Raw genomic sequence first — 17,375 nt, forward strand, 5'->3', positions numbered from 1 at the left:
CCGCCGTATATCCGTTGATTCCCGAAAGACTAGACAAGTTTGTAAGTAGAAATATAGCTAATTCGGAACGCACCCATGGTAGCGACGAAACATGCCAATGGTCACGTTCAGCAGGCACAACTGTTGAGTAAGCGCTCAATGATTTCTTAACATGATTGGCTGGATCTAAAGCGTCGTCTACAATAACCGGCGTAAGCGTGGAGTAAGAAGAAGTAAGAAAACCTAACCTTTACCTTTCAGTGTAAAAGCTAAAGAATAGACATAATTTTTTTAAATATTTGTAGCACTGGTCGAACTACGCTTTAATTCGCCGCGAGTAAGCGTCAGAGCTGAAGTAGGAGTAGGAAATGGAAATGATCCATTTCTTTACTCCTACTCTTACTTCTTACGTCAAGCTTACTCCACCTATTGTAGACGACGCTTAAAAGTATTAGGCCCGGTTTCACCAACGCGAGTTAATCTAATCGGTCGGTTAACTTAACAGGGTGCCAACATAAAACTTCTTTATTAACCTATTTTCTTGGTATCAGTTTTATGTTCGGCTGTTGGCACCCTGTTAAGTTAACCGACCGATTAGATTAACTCGCGTTGGTGAAACCGGACCTTAAGCCCGTATCAGACTACGGATTGAGATTGGGATTAGATTGAAATTTGACCAATCAGAGTAAAAGTTACTGAACTTGAGATTAGTAAACTTTCCGTCACCTGTGCTGTTAGGGCGCTCATTATAGCGCTAAATAGCATCTCCCCGAACGCAGCCTAAAGCACACGGTCTTGATCGTGTGCAAAAACTCAGTTAAATCTGGTTGAATCTCACTTCTCAAGAATCAAAAGGAACATGCACTCAACTGAGTTAAACTCAACGAAATGAAATCCCTAGGAGCTTAATCGGAGCTTTGTGCTGTGTGGGTTGGCAAAACCTACTGTGCTATCTCGGTTTACAATTATGCGACTTGTCCGAGCTGAATCTCGCGTACAAATAACAATTTTTTTATTATTATTGTATAAGCGAACGTAATCCAGAGTTTTCTCACAAAAAGCTCGTCGCTGTAAAACCGTTGACTCATTTCCCGCTATAATTTCGATTGTTCCTGCCATGCAACCGCCAGCAACCGCCACGCCGTCCCGCGCCACTTCCTCCTCCCGACTCCGCGACCGGAAGCACACGTGTAGAAAAAGAGATTCCTCCGCGGCGAAAGTCACGCGTGTAGTCGTGTACCCGCGCTCGAATGCAAATCGCACGCTAATTAGACGACGTCGTCGGAAATGTCGAGACGAGCCGCGCGCGGAGGGAAGGACGCGGACGGGAGGGAAAAATCACTTAGCTACATTTTTCATTTTCGCGCAGGGACGCCCGTGAAATAAATAATGGCTCCCGGGTGTCGCGGGAATTTCTATGCTAATATACCGCGATCGTTAGACCGGCAGTCGACGGACACTTACAGACACTTAAGGCCTTCACACACGAATCTACTTAACACGTAACACGTAAACCGTAAGGAAATCAACAGATTGGATTTGCTACTGCTTGCGTTATTGCCTTACGTTCTCGACTGTGATTGGTCGATTTCCTTACGGTTTACGTGTTACGTGTTAAGTAGATTCGTGTGTGAAGGCCTTTAAAGAGAAGTCAAAACGGAGTGAGAGAAGAGAGAGAGAGAGAGAGAGAGAGAGAGAGAGAGAGAGAGAAAGAAGAAGAAGACCCCCGTTCACTCGCCGCGTCGATATTTACGTGAATATTCCACCGGGAGTACCCCAGCGGCGCATCGAGAGTGCATTACGCGGCGCATTCTTTTTCCTCTTCCATTTTACGAGCCCGAAACGACGACGTCGATCGTATCCGAACGTCGAGCTTCTTCCTTCCTTCCTCCTTGCTCCTCTTATCAGGAAAAGATATCGCCGCGACGACGACAACGACGACGACGCACCATTCTCCCGTTAGTCCGTCGAATCGGGCCAGAGGGTTCATCAGCTTCTATTATCTTTCCTATAATACATTAATTGAGAAAGAGAGAGGGAGCGAACGAGCGAGCGAAAGAGAGCGACAGAGAGAGAGAGAGAGAGAGAGAGAGATATCTTGGATTCGAAACCAGTTCCATTCCACGCGACTACGCGAAGCGTCGTCGTTCGTCGCTCTTCTCTCCTCTCGAGTTCAATGGCACTCGCCACACTTGGGCCACATTGTACGGGCATTTTTCCCCGAGCGACGGCGCGTATGTACGCGAGGACAAAAGGTGTACTTGAACTCCCCGCTCGTGTCCCTCGTCGGCGACGCCACGTGTCTCCCCGAACGTCGGCTCGTCCACGTTTTCGAGAGACTCCTCTCGAGCGAGAGTATTACCCCGCGCGTAAACGCAAGTTTGCTGTTTTTATTTGTCTCACTTACCGGCGTCTCTTCCTCGAGATTCCTCCCCGATAAGAGCGGCCTCGCGTTGTTACATCGAAAGTTCGAGTGCCCATTGTATTAATGCCGAGCCGCTCGCCTATGCTCACTGCGGATCGTTCACCAGTCAAGCGGTAACTATAATAAGGCTTAACGGTAAATGGCGAACACCGTCGGTCCAATCACCGCTATTTATGACAGTTTGATATTCCTCGACTGTCACCGAATAGCGTCCACGTGGAAAGGAGTCTCTGATCCTCATGACGGAGAGCTCGTTTGGGAAATGTTTTCCCCGATCCCCGTCCACGATTTCCCCGCTGAATGTATTGACTACAATATGCTCTTTGCGTCTAGAAATGTTCGATTTTATATAAGCAAATCAAACCGCTGAAAAAAAACTTGGTCGACAACGTACGATTGTACAGTGTACAATTTATCAACTTGCACACATTTTTTAAACGTATTTATTGACTACAAAATAGATAAGTCGAGGCAGCGGCAGCGAGTAAAAGCGTCCCGTGTGTTTTCAGGATGAGCGCAAAGCCAAACGTGCCAAGCGGATAAACGGAGTTTTACGAAGTCGACCGAGGAAGGAGGAAAGAGAGGGAGAGAGAGAGAGCGCGCGCGATGGTGGTGGAGTGGCTGTGTCCTGGACTCAGGCCGACCAGGAGCAATAGGCCTCGCCTTCTGCACTGCAAGGTGATACTCCTGGACGAGCACGAATTGCTGCAGGACGTCCTGGTAAGTTCCGGGCCTCAGGACTCGACTATACCTTTCTCTCGTTCTTATCCTCGTCATAGCGTATTATTCCTACTTTATTCGGTAAGATTAAACAAGCAAGCGAGAAGAGTTTCGAGTGTGGGCCCGGATAGCTCGGTAGGAGAGCATCCGCCCGGCAAGCGGAAGGTCCTCCTCGAAGACACACTCCTATTTATTACTATGGAGGCCGTGCTCGTTTCGCATTCACCCACTCCGAAGACAACCTGTTGTTCGGGCAGGACAACGGCGGGGAATTTGTTTATTTACTAAAGGGGTTGTGGCCACTCTGCACTCACACGATGATCTACCAAACCATTGAGTGAGATACCACGCGGCGCTCTGGAGTCGCGCTGCTAGTCTACTATCCCTACTTTATTCAGTAAAATAAAGTAGGTAAGCGAGAAGAAGATCGCGCGTGAACCTGGCTAGCTCAGTTGGAAGAGCATTCGCTCGGCAAGCGGAAGGTCCCCAGGTTCCGAATCCTGGTCTAGTCCTGGCTCGTTTTTCTCACCGAAAAACGGCGCTCTCTTCGGAGAAACGGCTACCGCTCGACATTACTGTCTCGCGAGAAACGCGCATAGGATGGTTGCGCCGTTTCTGCGAGTCGTCGTAACCCTTAGCGGTACCCACCCTATCCCGTAATTCGTGCGCGCAGCCACGTTGTAATTTAGCGAATTAATAGCATTTTCTCTCTCTCCCGGTTCGTTTCTGGACGGTTGTTTCGGTTGCCCGGGCTACCCGTGCCCGCCGGCTACGGTGTGTTATGGCCGACTGTGTCGGCGGCGGCGGCGGCTCTCCGCACGAGAGGAGGCGCGTACATATCTCAGGGGGGTATACCCGGAATTCCTTCGGTCTTCTCTGTTATTAGACGATATGCCAAAATTGGCGGTGGGCCACCGTGGGCCACAACGGCGGTAACGCCGCACCTCCTCCGCATCGCCGACGGCCATTGCCGCACACTAATTCTCGCGTCTTTTCAGCCTCTCTCTCTCTCTCTCTCTCTCTCTCTCTCTCTCTCTCTCTCTCTCTCTCTCTCTCTCTCTCTCTCTCTCTCTCTCTCTTCTTTTTCTCTCTCTTTCTCTGCCCGTCTCCCTCCGTTCTTTCTTTCTTTTTCTCTCTTCCTCTCGGAATCGCTCTCTCGCGTTGCGCGCTCTCCCTCCCTCCCTCCCTCCCTCCGTCTTCCTCTTATCCTCTCGCCACTTCCCTTTCACCGTCTAGCTCATTTTGTCGATTAACATTCCGGACTTGTATAAGCACGAATCCGTCGTTGTGTGTAACGCGTATACGTGTAACGCCCGTAAGCCCGCAGCGCAAACCGAATTCAGCCGGGCGCGTTAAAAACGAGAAGATTGTTCCCCAAGGAGGGATATATCGAGCGCAGAGTCGATCCGCGACGATTATCGAGGATCGCGAGGGGCAATGAAATGTTCCACCAGCGTGTCTTTCGCGCAGCGGCTGTGCGTACGAGTGCTCGCTCGAGAGGGAAACGATCAGTCCACTTCTGAATTCCAAGAAATATATCGAAGCGAACGTATATCGGAGGCAGTGATCTAATCAGGGGCGAATTCGGAGGGGAGGGCGCACCCTCCGAGAATGCTAGACTTACGCTAGGTAAAACGGGTTTCAAAACAAAAGGAAACGATCAAGATACAAAAATTAATCTTGGACCTGGTTGTATACTTTATTTATGTAATAATTCGTAAATCTCTTACTTTGTATGTATAGTCAGATCGCTTGAACAGGACTGAGACCCATGGTCGAAACGTAGCGAGCCCTAAAAATTAAAATTGCCAGATACGGTCAACCAAATTTGATGTTAATTATTGCTGGCGATCCTGAAGATTATTCTTGTTAGTTTAAAAAGTTAATATTGAGACAGTACACAAAGAAACTGTATGTACTTCATCAACCGAGCCTTTGCGAGTTCATTTAAATGCGCGCCGAATCTCAAGGACAAGTTTCCTACGAAATAAATTGGGTCTCTAGCCCTGCGCCCCCTCCGAAAAGGATTTCTTGGATTCGCTCGTGGATCTGATCGGCAGTACCCTGGCGTAATCGAACGGCGTGGAAATGGAAGAGAAGAGGCCGTTGCAAAACACGTCGTGGATGCAACCGAGAGGGGTACCGAAGGGGGGAAAACGGTCGCCGATACAGGCGGTATCGCGCGCTATCGTTACGCCGGTATCCAAATCCGTATCTTTCCGGTTTTACGCCGCCAGCTCGTAGAACCAGTCTGCCGGTAATCGCGGTATAATAGCGCGAAAGAATGGCCATGCGTCAAGATAGCGCGATACTGGATAAACGCGCGACTCCTCTTCTCTTTCCTCTCACCATGCGGAATCGGACTCCCCGCGGCCGTCCCGTCGCCGCGGTAGCAATTTCTACGTGGAATTAGCATGAGACATAGTACTCCGCGGTATGAAGACGAGAACCGATCGGGACGGTCCGCCGGACGTCCTATCGTGCGTCCCCCGACTCGTCCGCGTCAACGCCCGCGACACGCAACCCCCCATCCGGCGCGGCCTCCGCGGGGTATCAGTCCCGCCGATAATCATCCCTCCCGAGGGGAGGGAAAGAGGAGACCGAGAGCCAGAGGCGCGCACGGCTCGTTCGCGCTGGGATTCCTCGAATTCCTGCGACGTTACCGTCTCGCACCGCCGGGAGATCACCTCGCCTCCTCCTCGCTTCTTCGACGTCCAATTACACGAATGGCGCTTAGTGCCCGCCGCGGGCGGTGTAACGTCTCTCTCTCTCTCTCTCCTTTTCCCTCTTTTCTGCCATCACGATCATCGCTACACTTTTCATTGACGTTACCGTACCTGGTCACGATATACCTGGAGGTAGAAATGAATCTCCCGGTACAAAGCGGCGACGTTGGCTGTCTGCCGTCCTCCTCCTGCTCCTCCTTCGTGTCGTACCGTTTGCCAAGGATGTGGCTCCTATTTTCGCGACTACGCCTTTCTACCGTCGTCTCCTCTTCTCTCGCGGAATCAACGTTTCCTTTATATCCGGACAGTTTCGCATTGTCCCCCGACAACGGATCGTTGATCCGCCTGGCGAAGTGAAGCGGGGCCCCGATATGTTACGAACGATTTATCGCGAAACAATCTTCTTCGGCGCTGGCCTTCCACCGCCGGTGGACCGGTCAATCCACGTTACGGTGCTTCGATTCCCACAACGAGCTCTAGGCGGGAGAGATTAGGGATAGAATGCCTAAATAAATGTTTAAATTACACTGTGCATGAAAAATGAAAGAACACTCGCTGGAATAACCGATGGAGAGAACGAAAGAAAGAGATAAACAAGGGACGGGGGAAAAAAAGGGGGGGAAGAAGGATCGTTCGGAACACGCAAGTTGGAGATGATTACCCATCTCCTGAACCCATACTCGGCTCTTCTAGGCCTTAGGCGAAAGAAAAAGGGCGAGGTCTCTCCTCCTCTCCACCTTCTTCCGCTTCTTCCACCGTTTCTCTCCACGGCGGTCCCACCGCCGCGTACTCTTAAACGTCCGCCACTTTCATTACGCCGCGTATTTCGCGTTTCCTTTCGTTTATCGACTCCGTCCGGTCTAATCTCTATCGGTCGCTTTCCCTCGCCTGCGCCGAAGGGATGGAGGGGAAAAAAAAGGTGCGTTCGCGCGTCCGGATTAATGTATTCCCTTCCCGTGGCGTCTCGTATCGCGCCGAGGTGCGTAAATCACGAGGAACGAAATGGGAAGATAATGACGCGCGTGTAAAAATCCAACGCGATGAAAAAACGCATCCACCCGGGGGAGATCCCGTTCGTTTCCCTCGGCGCGAAACAAACGAACGAACGAACGTCACGGTTCGCGACTGCAGTGGGAAACTCATCCTCCTGATTTCGATCTCGCCGGGGTGATTTAACCGGCGTGCGCAACAAGTACCTCTCTCTTTCCCTCTCGCAGTTGTGTAAAATCGAGGAATTAATAATTTAACATTTTATCACATGCTTGACCTCGGCATTGGTGTTGTGAGTACACGTACGTTTTACAGAGCTCGAACCTGGGCCAGGAACTGTTGGACAGAGTGTTCAAGCACCTTAACTTGCTGGAAACTTCCTATTTCGGGCTGCGCTATCTTGATCACGGGAATCAGACGGTAGGACACAATCCGCTTAATCTACAACCTCGTAGCAAATTACTTTCGACTCCAGTAACGTAATTTAATTAAAATCCGAGAGCTCGAGTCTATCTCGTTTGTCTTAAGCCTTGTGTTGTCGCGATGCTAGAAATCGGTCCGAGATCTCGACCCGAGAAATATCCCAGATAGCAATGATGTCTTAAAGTTGTCTTTTAGACACGCGTGCTATCTGGGATGTAGCCAATCAACTTGCAGCTTTGCCATAAAAACTGCAAGTTGATTGGCTACGCATTTCTCGGATCGGGATCCCGGGCCGATTTCTCGTGCATCGTGGACACAAGGCTTTAGGACGGTGTAACACACGCTTCCGCCGATAAGGTAATTCATTTCGGCGGGAGCCTCCCGTGTGTCGCATATCGCCTGAAAATGTGCGAATTTAATTTTCCATTTAAAATTATTGACAACAATGCACCTCCTTTTGATAATTTTTTAATACAATTGAAATGTTAAAAGCACCTTTCCGCTGAAAATCGTAATCACGAGTGCAACACGTGTACGCATTTCAGCAATGGCTCGATCAAAGCAAAAAGCTCGGCAAGCAGCTGAAGATACATAAGGGGGATCCCGGATCGGACGTTCACACTCTCTACTTCGGTGTCAAATTCTACGCGGCCGATCCGTGCAAACTCATCGAGGAAATTACCAGGTACATTCCTCCGATCCTCGATCGTTCAAGGAGACACGCGCGCGCCTCTGCCTGAATAATTCTTTTAAAAATCCCACCCGAAGGTATACGCTCTATCGATCTCGCCTCGTGTTTGTACAATTCACTCTCGGGGAGATTGACGGGCGAGTCGTCTTTTAAAATAAAGCTCCCGCTTATTCGCGACTACATCCTAGATAGATTCTCGTTCTTTCCTTCTTCGAATAACAACGCGGGTGCATCCTCGAGTCTCTTTCGCGAGGGAAATAATGCAAGATATCGCCCGCGGCGAGTCCGTTCCAGCGCGCACGATATGCGAATAATACGGACGATTTTTATTCGATGTCACGCTCCCGTGCAAACGATCCCTTCACGCTCGGCGTCTCGGAAATTCCAGGAAATTCCAGGGACACCGCGGTACATCGCGCGCGCGCGGACGCACGAGAATTCCACGTGCGTCGAATTTCTTGAGGCGGCTCCTTACGTGCGCTCGTATACACGCGTGGCTCGCGTCAACGCGCTCCGCGGCGCGCGCGTTAAGCTAATAGCGAATTCGATTGGTTGCACTAGTGCGCGCTGAGCGCATATTAAGCCTTGTTTCATTTAAAAAAAAAATTGTTTTCTAGCTCCTACACTTTCGTCACTATTCGCCCCGAAAGAGAAAATTAAATTTTCTTCAAAGGGGTACTTTACCACCTAACAAAAGTGCGTATGGGCACGTATAAAAAAAATAAGTGTCCCTTATCTTGAGCTGAAAAGCAACGTATTCAACACTCATCAAGATCGGTGTATTGGGTAGGTTTGGACTTGTTAGCGGGTACTCGGTGTGTACTAGTGCAAGCAGTCGAATTCGCTGTTAATTCCGCGCATTCTCTAAGAATCACACCTTCCGCCTCGACGCGTTCCGCCGCGCGCTGTCCTCCTTGTACTTCGAGATTACGCGGCAAAGTGACTGGAAAATCGGTTTCTGCTTGTGTTCCGCAGGTACCAATTCTTCCTGCAAATAAAGCAAGACATTCTGCAAGGAAGACTGCCAGTATCCTTCGACCTGGCCGCGGAATTGGGAGCCTACGTCGTTCAATGTAAGACACGGTCTCTTTTCCTTGCGGCACCAAAGTACCACGACAGATACACGTCTCTTATTATTTCTTATGCACACTCGAACGCCACTCGTCTCTCTCGCGAGGGGGGGAAAAAACGGATAAAGCATTAAAATCACGCGGAAGAGATGGCGTTCGCGAGGAAAACGCAGGCAGCACGGAGATTTGCATGTGTATAGCAAGACGCGGCTAAACGCGAGCAAACAGAACGCACGCCGGTGGTCCACTCGTTATAGTTATCTGTTGGAGAGATTCAAAGTCGTGCAGATGGAGAAAAAGGGAAGGCAAACTAAAATACGCCCGTGTTTGCATCTCATCGCCGTCAAAAGAGACGAAATGAATATCCCTTCTTTTTCCATTCAACGATAATGCTGCACGTATACGTACCGGCGGAAAAGAGCATAGCGCGCGAAGGGGAGAGACACGTACACGGAAAATGGAGTGGATCGAGAAAAAGAAACGTGCGTAGCTTCTCTTTTCTTCTCGCGATGTTACATCGCGGTCGTTGTAGCACAATGGAATTGCGTTCTCGTGAATATTTTTCCCGGCACGTTGTTTTCGCGCGAGCGATATCTCTTCCGCGACGACCGACCCCTTCGAGCTTATTGACGATCTTGTGCGCACGTGAACGTAATCCGAATCGACGCGCATGTCTCTCCCCGTCGCGCGTATAAATGAATTGCTCCTTCGTCTACGTATCCGGGAATAATGTTGCTACCCTTTCAGCGGAACTCGGGGACTATGATCCTAGACGACACTCGCCCGGATACGTCACCGAATTTCGGTTTCTCGCCAACCAGACCACGGAGCTGGAGAACCGTATAGTGGAGATCCACAAAACTCTTATGTATGTCAGCCGTGATGTTTTAGTATTCGAGTGGCGTGCGTTAGAAGTATCCGACGGCGTCCGCGATGTAGCGTTTCTACATCGTAGAACGGCCGACCGGTTATCCATAAGCCCGTAACTCTTCGTATTTATCAAGCGCTGGCGTTCTGATAAAACAATGTCAGGAGATCGAATCTAAACTTCCAAAAGCGCTACGTAGTTTTGTTTTACTTTAGCAGAACTTAAGTGTCCATTCTGTAAACGAATCAGATATAATATACTATACACTGTAAACAGTTACGTGTAAAAGTACAATTATTATAGTGGGTAATATTGGGACCATCTATTAAAGGTGTATATTTACATATGTTAGTAAACCTTGTAAATTTATTACCTTATATAATAAGTAAACTGCTTGCTTTTAATCGTGTAAATTTTACAATTTTTTGTAATTTTTCATCATGTATAAACAAGTATTACACAACAAAGAGCAAAACATTTTTTTTTATAAAAGTACATAAATTTATATATTTTCGTTATCAATAGTGCAATCGCTACACTTATTATGTATGTTATTTTACACGCTTTTTTTACAATGTAGAAAAGCTGCGCGAAGCGCGTAATGACGGCGTTGACGTTTACAGAATAGGCCCGTAAGGAATGTTTCATTAAAATAATCGCAAAAAAACAACAAAATTAATCAGTCCAAGTAGCATAAATAACTGATTTAATTTTTGAACGAGCGCGTGACTTGCGAATTTTTTTTCCAGAGGACAATTGCCTTCGGCAGCGGAATTAAATTATCTGGACAAAGTGAAGTGGCTGGAAATGTACGGGGTAGATTTGCATCCCGTGTTGGTACGTAGGCGTACTACTGACGTTGACATGACGTCGCGATTATGTTCGCGTTAATCTCGCAAAATCGTATATAATTTTCGTGCGCAGGGCGAGGATAGCGTGGAATATTTTCTGGGCCTAACACCGAGCGGAATAATATTACTGCGCAACAAGACCAAAGTGGGAAATTATTACTGGCCTCGGATAAATAAAATCTACTATAAGGTATAATTTCTGCAATGTTGTTAACTCGCTGGACCTGTTGTCTCACTTTCTCTCTCTTTACATTCTTATCACCACTACCATTCATATGCACTGTTCACTCGCAGTTTAATTTTTCTTTAATAACTCCCTACGCTTTAGGGAACTTGTCCCAGCAAGTGTAATAAATAATGATTCTTATTCTGATCCTCTCTCTCTCACTCACTCACGCTCGGTTCTCTAATAAATTCGAGAGCTGGTTTATAATAAAACAATGAAAAGCTTAAAAACATGGCACACAGTATTGCTAAACGTTGATTTTTCCTGAGCGTTTGCTACTTACTTCACGATACGCCTCGATTTTCAGGGCAGGTACTTCATGCTTAGGGTGAGTGAGAAGAATTCGGAAGAGAGGACGCACGGTTTCGAGACGCCGTCGAAGGGAGCTTGCCGTCACCTTTGGAAATGTTGCTTGGAGCATCAGGCTTTTTTCCGACTAATGGCAACCGGCCCGCCGCCACTTAGTCCGTACTCTCGCTTTCATTCGTACAGTCCTCCGTCCACTTTGGAGAAGCACGCGGCCATTAGACGAAATCCACCGCCATTTCAAAGGACGCCGAGTCGAAGGGCGCAGAGACGAGTCGTGGAGGGTCAAGAGATGGTCGGCTCGTTCATCGAAACGCCCGTCACCGTGATCTCGAGCCCGGGCAACAATAATCCGTCCAGCGGCAACATACTGTGCAATACGCAAAGGCAGATGAACACCTCGAGTCCGAGAAGCACGAGAAGCGCGCCCTGGACGCAGAGTCAGCCCCGCGGTCTTTACACCTCGTCTAGTCCTCGCTCCGTTCGCTCCGCGGGAACAGCGCCGGCGGTTAGTTAACATAATCTACTCGCTCGCGCTACAACGGCCATGCTTGGGCGCGTTCAGAGACACCACCCGAGTGCTCCAGTGTATCGTTCTATCCTTGTTTAACATACGGTGAGCAACAAGGATAGAATGATGCGCTCGGGTACTCGGGTGCGTGACGTCTATTCAAACGAGATGCGTCACGTATACGCACGCGGCATAACAGACAAAAGAATGAACTCTGTTGACGGGTCAAGTATATTCGTACTATCGTTAAAATGTTTCCAAATGTATCTATTCAACGCCGTCTGTCGACGTAGCTTTTGAGTAGACTTCAACGTCGGAGCAGCTCGGTGGAGAGTCAAAGCTCGGGGGATAGTCATAGTCGCAGCGGTCACCGTAGGCGGAGTCACAGTCATAGTCACCGCCGACACAGCAGACATTCCGACTGCGAGTCCGAGCTCTCGAGGGGTTCGGACACGAGATCCGGCCATCGGAAACATCGCAGAAAACATAGGAACTCCCGTTCTTCTAGGTACGTTTGCCTTATTAGCCGTAGTTACGTTCGCTCTCATCGCGATAGCATCTCGTTCTCATGATTGTTTCGTAGGTAAAGTGCCTCCTTGATAAATGCAAATCGCGAACCCTTATGAGCATTGTGTAATTAAATGAACACGCAATTAAAGCGGTTTGACGATAATAGGTCTTGTTCCCATCAACGGGGTTCATTGACCTTTGTTAACATAATTATTTTTGCATATTTCTCTCTCTAATGAAAAGATCCTTTCTACGGGGATTTCTTTTCTTTATAGAATAGACCGACTAGTGCGAATTTATTCTAATAGTTTAATTTTTCGTAGTAGACACGAGTTGGTAGACTCGGAACCGCAATGGAGAGAGGCGCAGAAACGGAAAGGGGAAGGCGTGCAAAAAGCGATCGTAAGTATCGTTACCGGGTCGCTACCGACGCTGCTTTGTTTGTAATATTTGACCAGCCAATATGCCGTAGGTAAGTCACACGGAGCCGAGAAGGAGGCACAGAAGCAGGCATCGCAGTCCCTCTCAGAAGCAGCCACTACCGGATGAACTTCGAAAGTACATATATCATATATTTCAAGCACTGCAACTATTACAGGGCTACCACAGGCCACGAAGAACAATTTATCGATTTCTTTCTCTATCGCAACTCGAATTTGCTAAGCGAACTTTGCCTTTGTTAATCTATGCTTTCGTGAATGTACAGACAGCTTGTCGACGTGTCTTGCGAGTGCTGTTAAAGGTGTTTGATGTCTTTCAGACATTTGGAATTTGGCCTAGTCGACACCAGTGGGATGAGCGAGCAGCAACGCCGAGAGATATCCTACACGGTAGTACAGTCGCAATCTGTACAGCAACCTTCCTTACAGTCTAACAATTCCCGATTGGACGACACAGACTCATCGTCCCTGCCTAGGTACGATGATCTCAAGACGGCCTGCAATCTCCACAGCCATCCTCCGCAATTGGAGGATGAGACGGGATCCGTAGTCATTGTTTAGTTACCCCCTCACTCTCCCTACCGCCACCCCCCGCCCCGATCTCCCTTGCATGTATTTTTTTTTATATTTATTTCGAGCATGTATATTATCTACTTTAAGCATGCGCCCCTATTATTTATTTGAAGCATGACGAATCCTTAATAAATAAGTGAGATTAACTTGCTTGTCGCACCTGTTTATTTTTACGTCCTAGCTGTGGCACTCACTCGCTTCTGGCTGTGTTCCATGGAATTTCAAAGGCGATGCGTGCCGATCGCCTTCGTACTGGGGTCGTACTTTTTATTCGTGTGTTTTTTATTTCTCATGCATTATGTGTATATTATACGGTATGCGCCATGTATTTGTGTAATAAATATTGGTATCTGGGAGGATGATGTCAACGTTCGGGGCTCGGGACACCTCATGCTCCGAGTCCTTCTTATGACATTCCTCGTATATCCCATTCGATTCCCCACACGTAGCCGGCGCATCTTGTGCATTTTATGTTTTGCTCACTTTGTATTTCCAAAGAATTAAGTACGCTTCAAAATGCGCCGCGATACAGTTTAAAACAAACAAACGAATGCATTAACGGAGTCTGTGATGGATTTTGTGTTATTGACTCTTGATAATCGTATGCATCGTGAGAATATATAGCCAGTGTGTGTGTATGTGTATGTATATTAACTGTATGTACTAAAACACAAAAGAAAGAGAGACACGCACCGATCCGAATTGAGCACGGTGGACCCGCCGGTCGCTAAAACGACTGAGGTTGCCAGACTGTCAAGGATTCCCTTTCAGAACTGTCGGGTTGTCCGCTGGCAAAAGGGAAAGAAGACCCATGCGGCATTATCGTGACGGAAGTTATAACTTGCTGTCGGCAACATCCAGTCGAGTCGAGGCAAAGTCTCCCGAGGCTCGAAACGAATATAGCACGAGGAGGGATTTTTATTATGCTCGTAGCAACCGAGTGTCAATAGGCAATAATGCGGACAGTGGACTCGGGGAAAGCACGCCGCAGGACTTTTCAAGCTGCTGCTCAAGTTCTGCCGACAGCAATAAGCCTATTCACGTAGTACGTATCCCAGTTTGCTCGCACTCTTTTACTGTATCATTGCTGATTGCCCGTTTTGAAGTAAGCAACAACCGAGCGACGCGCGTCTTACCTTGCAACTAGCTCTATTTACGAATGACAAAAGTCAACGAAACTCGCGCTTGCCTCTCGCAAATCAAAATTCCATTTTCACAAGACACCCATCGCACATACGGTTTTTACAAGAGTAAGTTCTGTACATGGATAAAAGCGGCTGAGGTTTTCTACGTGGTTGCCTACGAGTTTCGGTCCTCAACCGCGCGAATAAATTTCCAAGATACTAGAGACGCGCGCCACCCTTTCCCAGCGACACGGTTCACGTGTATGCATGCCGATACTGTTGCTCTAAATTCTAAATGGTAGATTAGTAAAACGGTTTTGTTTGGTATAGACGCAATTGCAATTAGGGGGCGAGGTACACTATGAATTGCCTTCAAATCAGGAAATCTACCCTCCTGTTGACACTACTCTGGACGCTGTTCTCCAACCCATTATATCGTAAGTGCTTGTTTTTGTCGCTTTGTGCCTCCTTACTCAAGTATTGAATCAGTTCTCGTGTTGACTTGTATATCCAGCTTTATTAATATCTAATATATTACGCATCACATACTTCGGATAGATATCAAAAGAGCGAATATGTTACAAAAGTTCTCTCTACATTATTTCCACAGTAGCGTCGCTTGAATGTTATTCACGCCATGTGTTTGATTGTTTCAGAACTTTAACGAGGAGGCAACGGGGCCGCCCGAAATAATCGCAAAACTTTAATACAAAATAAACGCCTTATTTTATATGCGCTTACGTGTAAGATAGCGTTCGTATTCTGAATTAAAATTGATAATCTGTGGATCGCAGTCGTTGGACCGTGCGAGGCGAGAAGAGAGATCTTGTTGAATAAAAGTAGTATGCACTTTAGTCCCCCACGACGAACGTATTTCTACAGACAAAGTCTCACCTAACTGTCTTTCGACGCCATGTGCCTCATGAGATTGCCTATGAACTTCTCCATCTTCTTCAAGTCCTGCGCTATCTCCGTCTTGTACTGCAGGCACTGCAAGCAATTTCAATTACTACCGCAACGCTCTTAACGACAAATACAATACGAGCGGCTCGTACTCCTCAATCGCGAGATATGCGTTTCCGAGGTTCCTCACCCGCCGATTATCCGTTATCTTTAGACACAAGATCCCTTTACTGTGGCAATACTTCATCGTATACCGAGTCTGAAATGAAACGGAAGGCGACGTCAGTGGTTGCTCGCTCGACATTTTCTATTTGTATGTAATTTAACTTGCAGTTTCATACGCCATACGGTACCGCAGTGCTCGCATTGCTGTCGCCGTAACAGCGGGCGGCAGGAGAGAGTCGAAAGTAATCGACGAAAGGAACACGAATCTCGCGTCGTATCGAACGTCACAAATTCAATTGAGACAACCCGTAGTCCGCAACGCGCGGAGCAAGAGAGGACCTTCGGCCTTTGGCGCAAGGAAGCTAATGTGCGGGCGTAACTTTTGAAATATTTCAACGCCGGCCGCGGGCGTTACGATTCGCCGAGAGAGTAGGCGTAAGAGCTCGAGTACGAAATAAAAATCGATCCCTTTCCTTACGCCTATCCTTTACCCCAGGCTTGCTCCACGCGTTGCAGACGACACGCAACCACTCGAGAGAAAGTATCTCGTATCTCTATTATTGTTCCTTAGTTCTTCCGCAAATGCGAACGACAAATCGCCACAAACTCGACGGGTATTGCGCAAGTGGTGCAAATAGCAAACGTCAACACGGGGACGAAGACCATCGTCAAAATACGAGCACGCCCGTCCGGCGCGCGCGCGCGCTGCTCCCGAGCATCTCCTCGCTCTTCTCGCGGAAAGAACCTGATCGAAGATTCCCCTTTGCCGCCGGGCGTCGAAAGTCGCGAACGGCGCGTCAAGTTTGATGCGGCGAACGCGGTGGTAATCTCGTGAAACCTACGTTCATCGGATCCTGCAGGTATAACCTCTCGGCGGCCCTCTCGAATTCCTCCCACGAGCTGAGGTACGTCATCGTTGGCCTCGCGAGGGAGAAGGCGCGCGAGGCGAATCAAGTTCACGTTCTAACGATCTCCCCGAAGCTCCTCGCGGAGACGAAAACACTCGCGAGATCTCGTCACCGAAGTTGTCACGTGTACGTCGGAAGTAACGCGTGTACTGTACCGACGTGTGTTTCGGACATAGACAATATAAGTCAATGGTTTCGGAACGCAGCGGTGTCGCGCGAGAGAGCGCTGTGAGCGGCGCGCGAGTCGACCAATCGCCGTCGGGTGCGCGCGCCGCGCCGTGTTTCGAAATTCACGGCCGCGACTGGTCAGTTCGATCGCCCGTGATCGCCCGCTCGCGATTCGCCGAATCAAACGGCGCGCCTTCGCTCGAAGGGCGAGTTTGGCGATCGAGGATCGTCCCGATGTCAGGTGATTTGTGTGTCCTTTGGTTTAACATTTTTTATGTCTCTCTCTCTCTCTAATTGTTCTCAGGAAGAAATAATGGATGTTAATAAAAGGATGAAAAGTTACCCGGCGGTTGGAACAATCAACCCTAGGGCCCGGTGTCCTCATTTTCTGGCAAACTGTCAGAGGTTAGTCGACACTATATTTTTCTAAGTTATTATCGAAGAAGGGACAGGCAGGGCCGATTTCACAAACGTTAACCGAGTTCGTTAACCTGAGTTCAGTCAAGTCCCCCATCCTTTTCCATCTTGTTGTCCAAGAGGAGACAGAGAATCAATTAATCTTCGGTTAGCCGTTAGCCGACGTCTGTGAAACCGGTCCGTGGTCGGCTAACCTCTGGTTAACATTTAACCAGAGGATGGAAAAAACCGGGCCCCCGATTCGACCAGCGGAGGAGTCGTTGACGATTTCCAAGTCCGCGAAATCTCCAGCGGTTATTCGCCCCTTCTAAAGGTACGCTCTTCCTTTCTACGTGTTACGAAACGACGAAAAGTGAAATCTATTCGCGTTAAGAAATTAAT

At 48.4% G+C, this 17,375-nt stretch overlaps 2 protein-coding genes across 5 annotated transcripts in view; one reads left to right on the forward strand and one right to left on the reverse strand.

The window, feature by feature from the left end:
• The window catches only part of LOC105566996 (band 4.1-like protein 4), an 18,977-nt gene extending 3,682 nt beyond the window's left edge, over nt 1–15,295 (forward strand). The window contains exons 1-15 of one of the 3 annotated variants that reach the window (XM_012021480.1): nt 2,040–2,517; nt 2,914–3,124; nt 7,156–7,260; nt 7,809–7,948; nt 8,930–9,027; nt 9,772–9,892; nt 10,642–10,729; nt 10,817–10,933; nt 11,277–11,783; nt 12,080–12,294; nt 12,620–12,698; nt 12,769–12,854; nt 13,057–13,212; nt 14,081–14,354; nt 14,764–15,295. In XM_012021480.1, coding sequence (XP_011876870.1) covers nt 3,011–3,124; nt 7,156–7,260; nt 7,809–7,948; nt 8,930–9,027; nt 9,772–9,892; nt 10,642–10,729; nt 10,817–10,933; nt 11,277–11,783; nt 12,080–12,294; nt 12,620–12,698; nt 12,769–12,854; nt 13,057–13,212; nt 14,081–14,354; nt 14,764–14,874 — 2,211 coding nt within the window. In that variant the 5' untranslated portion in view covers nt 2,040–2,517; nt 2,914–3,010 and the 3' untranslated portion in view covers nt 14,875–15,295. Of the gene's footprint in view, nt 1–2,039; nt 2,518–2,913; nt 3,125–7,155; nt 7,261–7,808; nt 7,949–8,929; nt 9,028–9,771; nt 9,893–10,641; nt 10,730–10,816; nt 10,934–11,276; nt 11,784–12,079; nt 12,295–12,619; nt 12,699–12,768; nt 12,855–13,056; nt 13,213–13,490; nt 14,355–14,763 lie in introns of those variants that run through there. The other 2 variants (XM_012021479.1, XM_012021481.1) reach the window with 2 other exon arrangements.
• On the reverse strand, nt 14,933–16,596 carry LOC105566994 (signal recognition particle 9 kDa protein). 2 transcript variants are annotated; one of them, XM_012021477.1, is made up of 3 exons: nt 16,344–16,596; nt 15,527–15,595; nt 14,933–15,423 (listed from the first exon to the last, which is right to left on the reverse strand). In XM_012021477.1, exons 1-3 carry the CDS (start codon nt 16,413–16,415, stop codon nt 15,328–15,330), a joined length of 237 nt encoding a protein of 78 aa, XP_011876867.1. In that variant the 5' UTR covers nt 16,416–16,596; the 3' UTR covers nt 14,933–15,327. The 2 variants fall into 2 exon arrangements, with proteins under 2 accessions (XP_011876867.1, XP_011876868.1); XM_012021478.1 differs by having other exon boundaries at nt 15,340–15,423; nt 15,489–15,595.
• Between the last annotated feature and the right edge of the window lie 779 nt (nt 16,597–17,375).

The sequence above is a fragment of the Vollenhovia emeryi genome, unplaced genomic scaffold (assembly GCF_000949405.1).
Source record: "Vollenhovia emeryi isolate VEMERY1.0 unplaced genomic scaffold, V.emery_V1.0 DF939141.1, whole genome shotgun sequence".
Taxonomy (NCBI): domain Eukaryota; kingdom Metazoa; phylum Arthropoda; class Insecta; order Hymenoptera; family Formicidae; genus Vollenhovia; species Vollenhovia emeryi.

Coding starts and splice junctions, on each gene's coding strand:
- LOC105566994 (XM_012021477.1), bottom strand. CDS start 16,415: ATGACGTACCTCAGCTCGTGGGAGGAATTCGAGAGGGCCGCCGAGAGG. Junction 15,596..16,343: donor ACCTGCAGGATCCGATGAAC/GTAGGTTTCACG, acceptor GTTTCATTTCAG/ACTCGGTATACGATGAAGTA. Junction 15,424..15,526: donor AGATAACGGATAATCGGCGG/GTGAGGAACCTC, acceptor AATTGCTTGCAG/TGCCTGCAGTACAAGACGGA.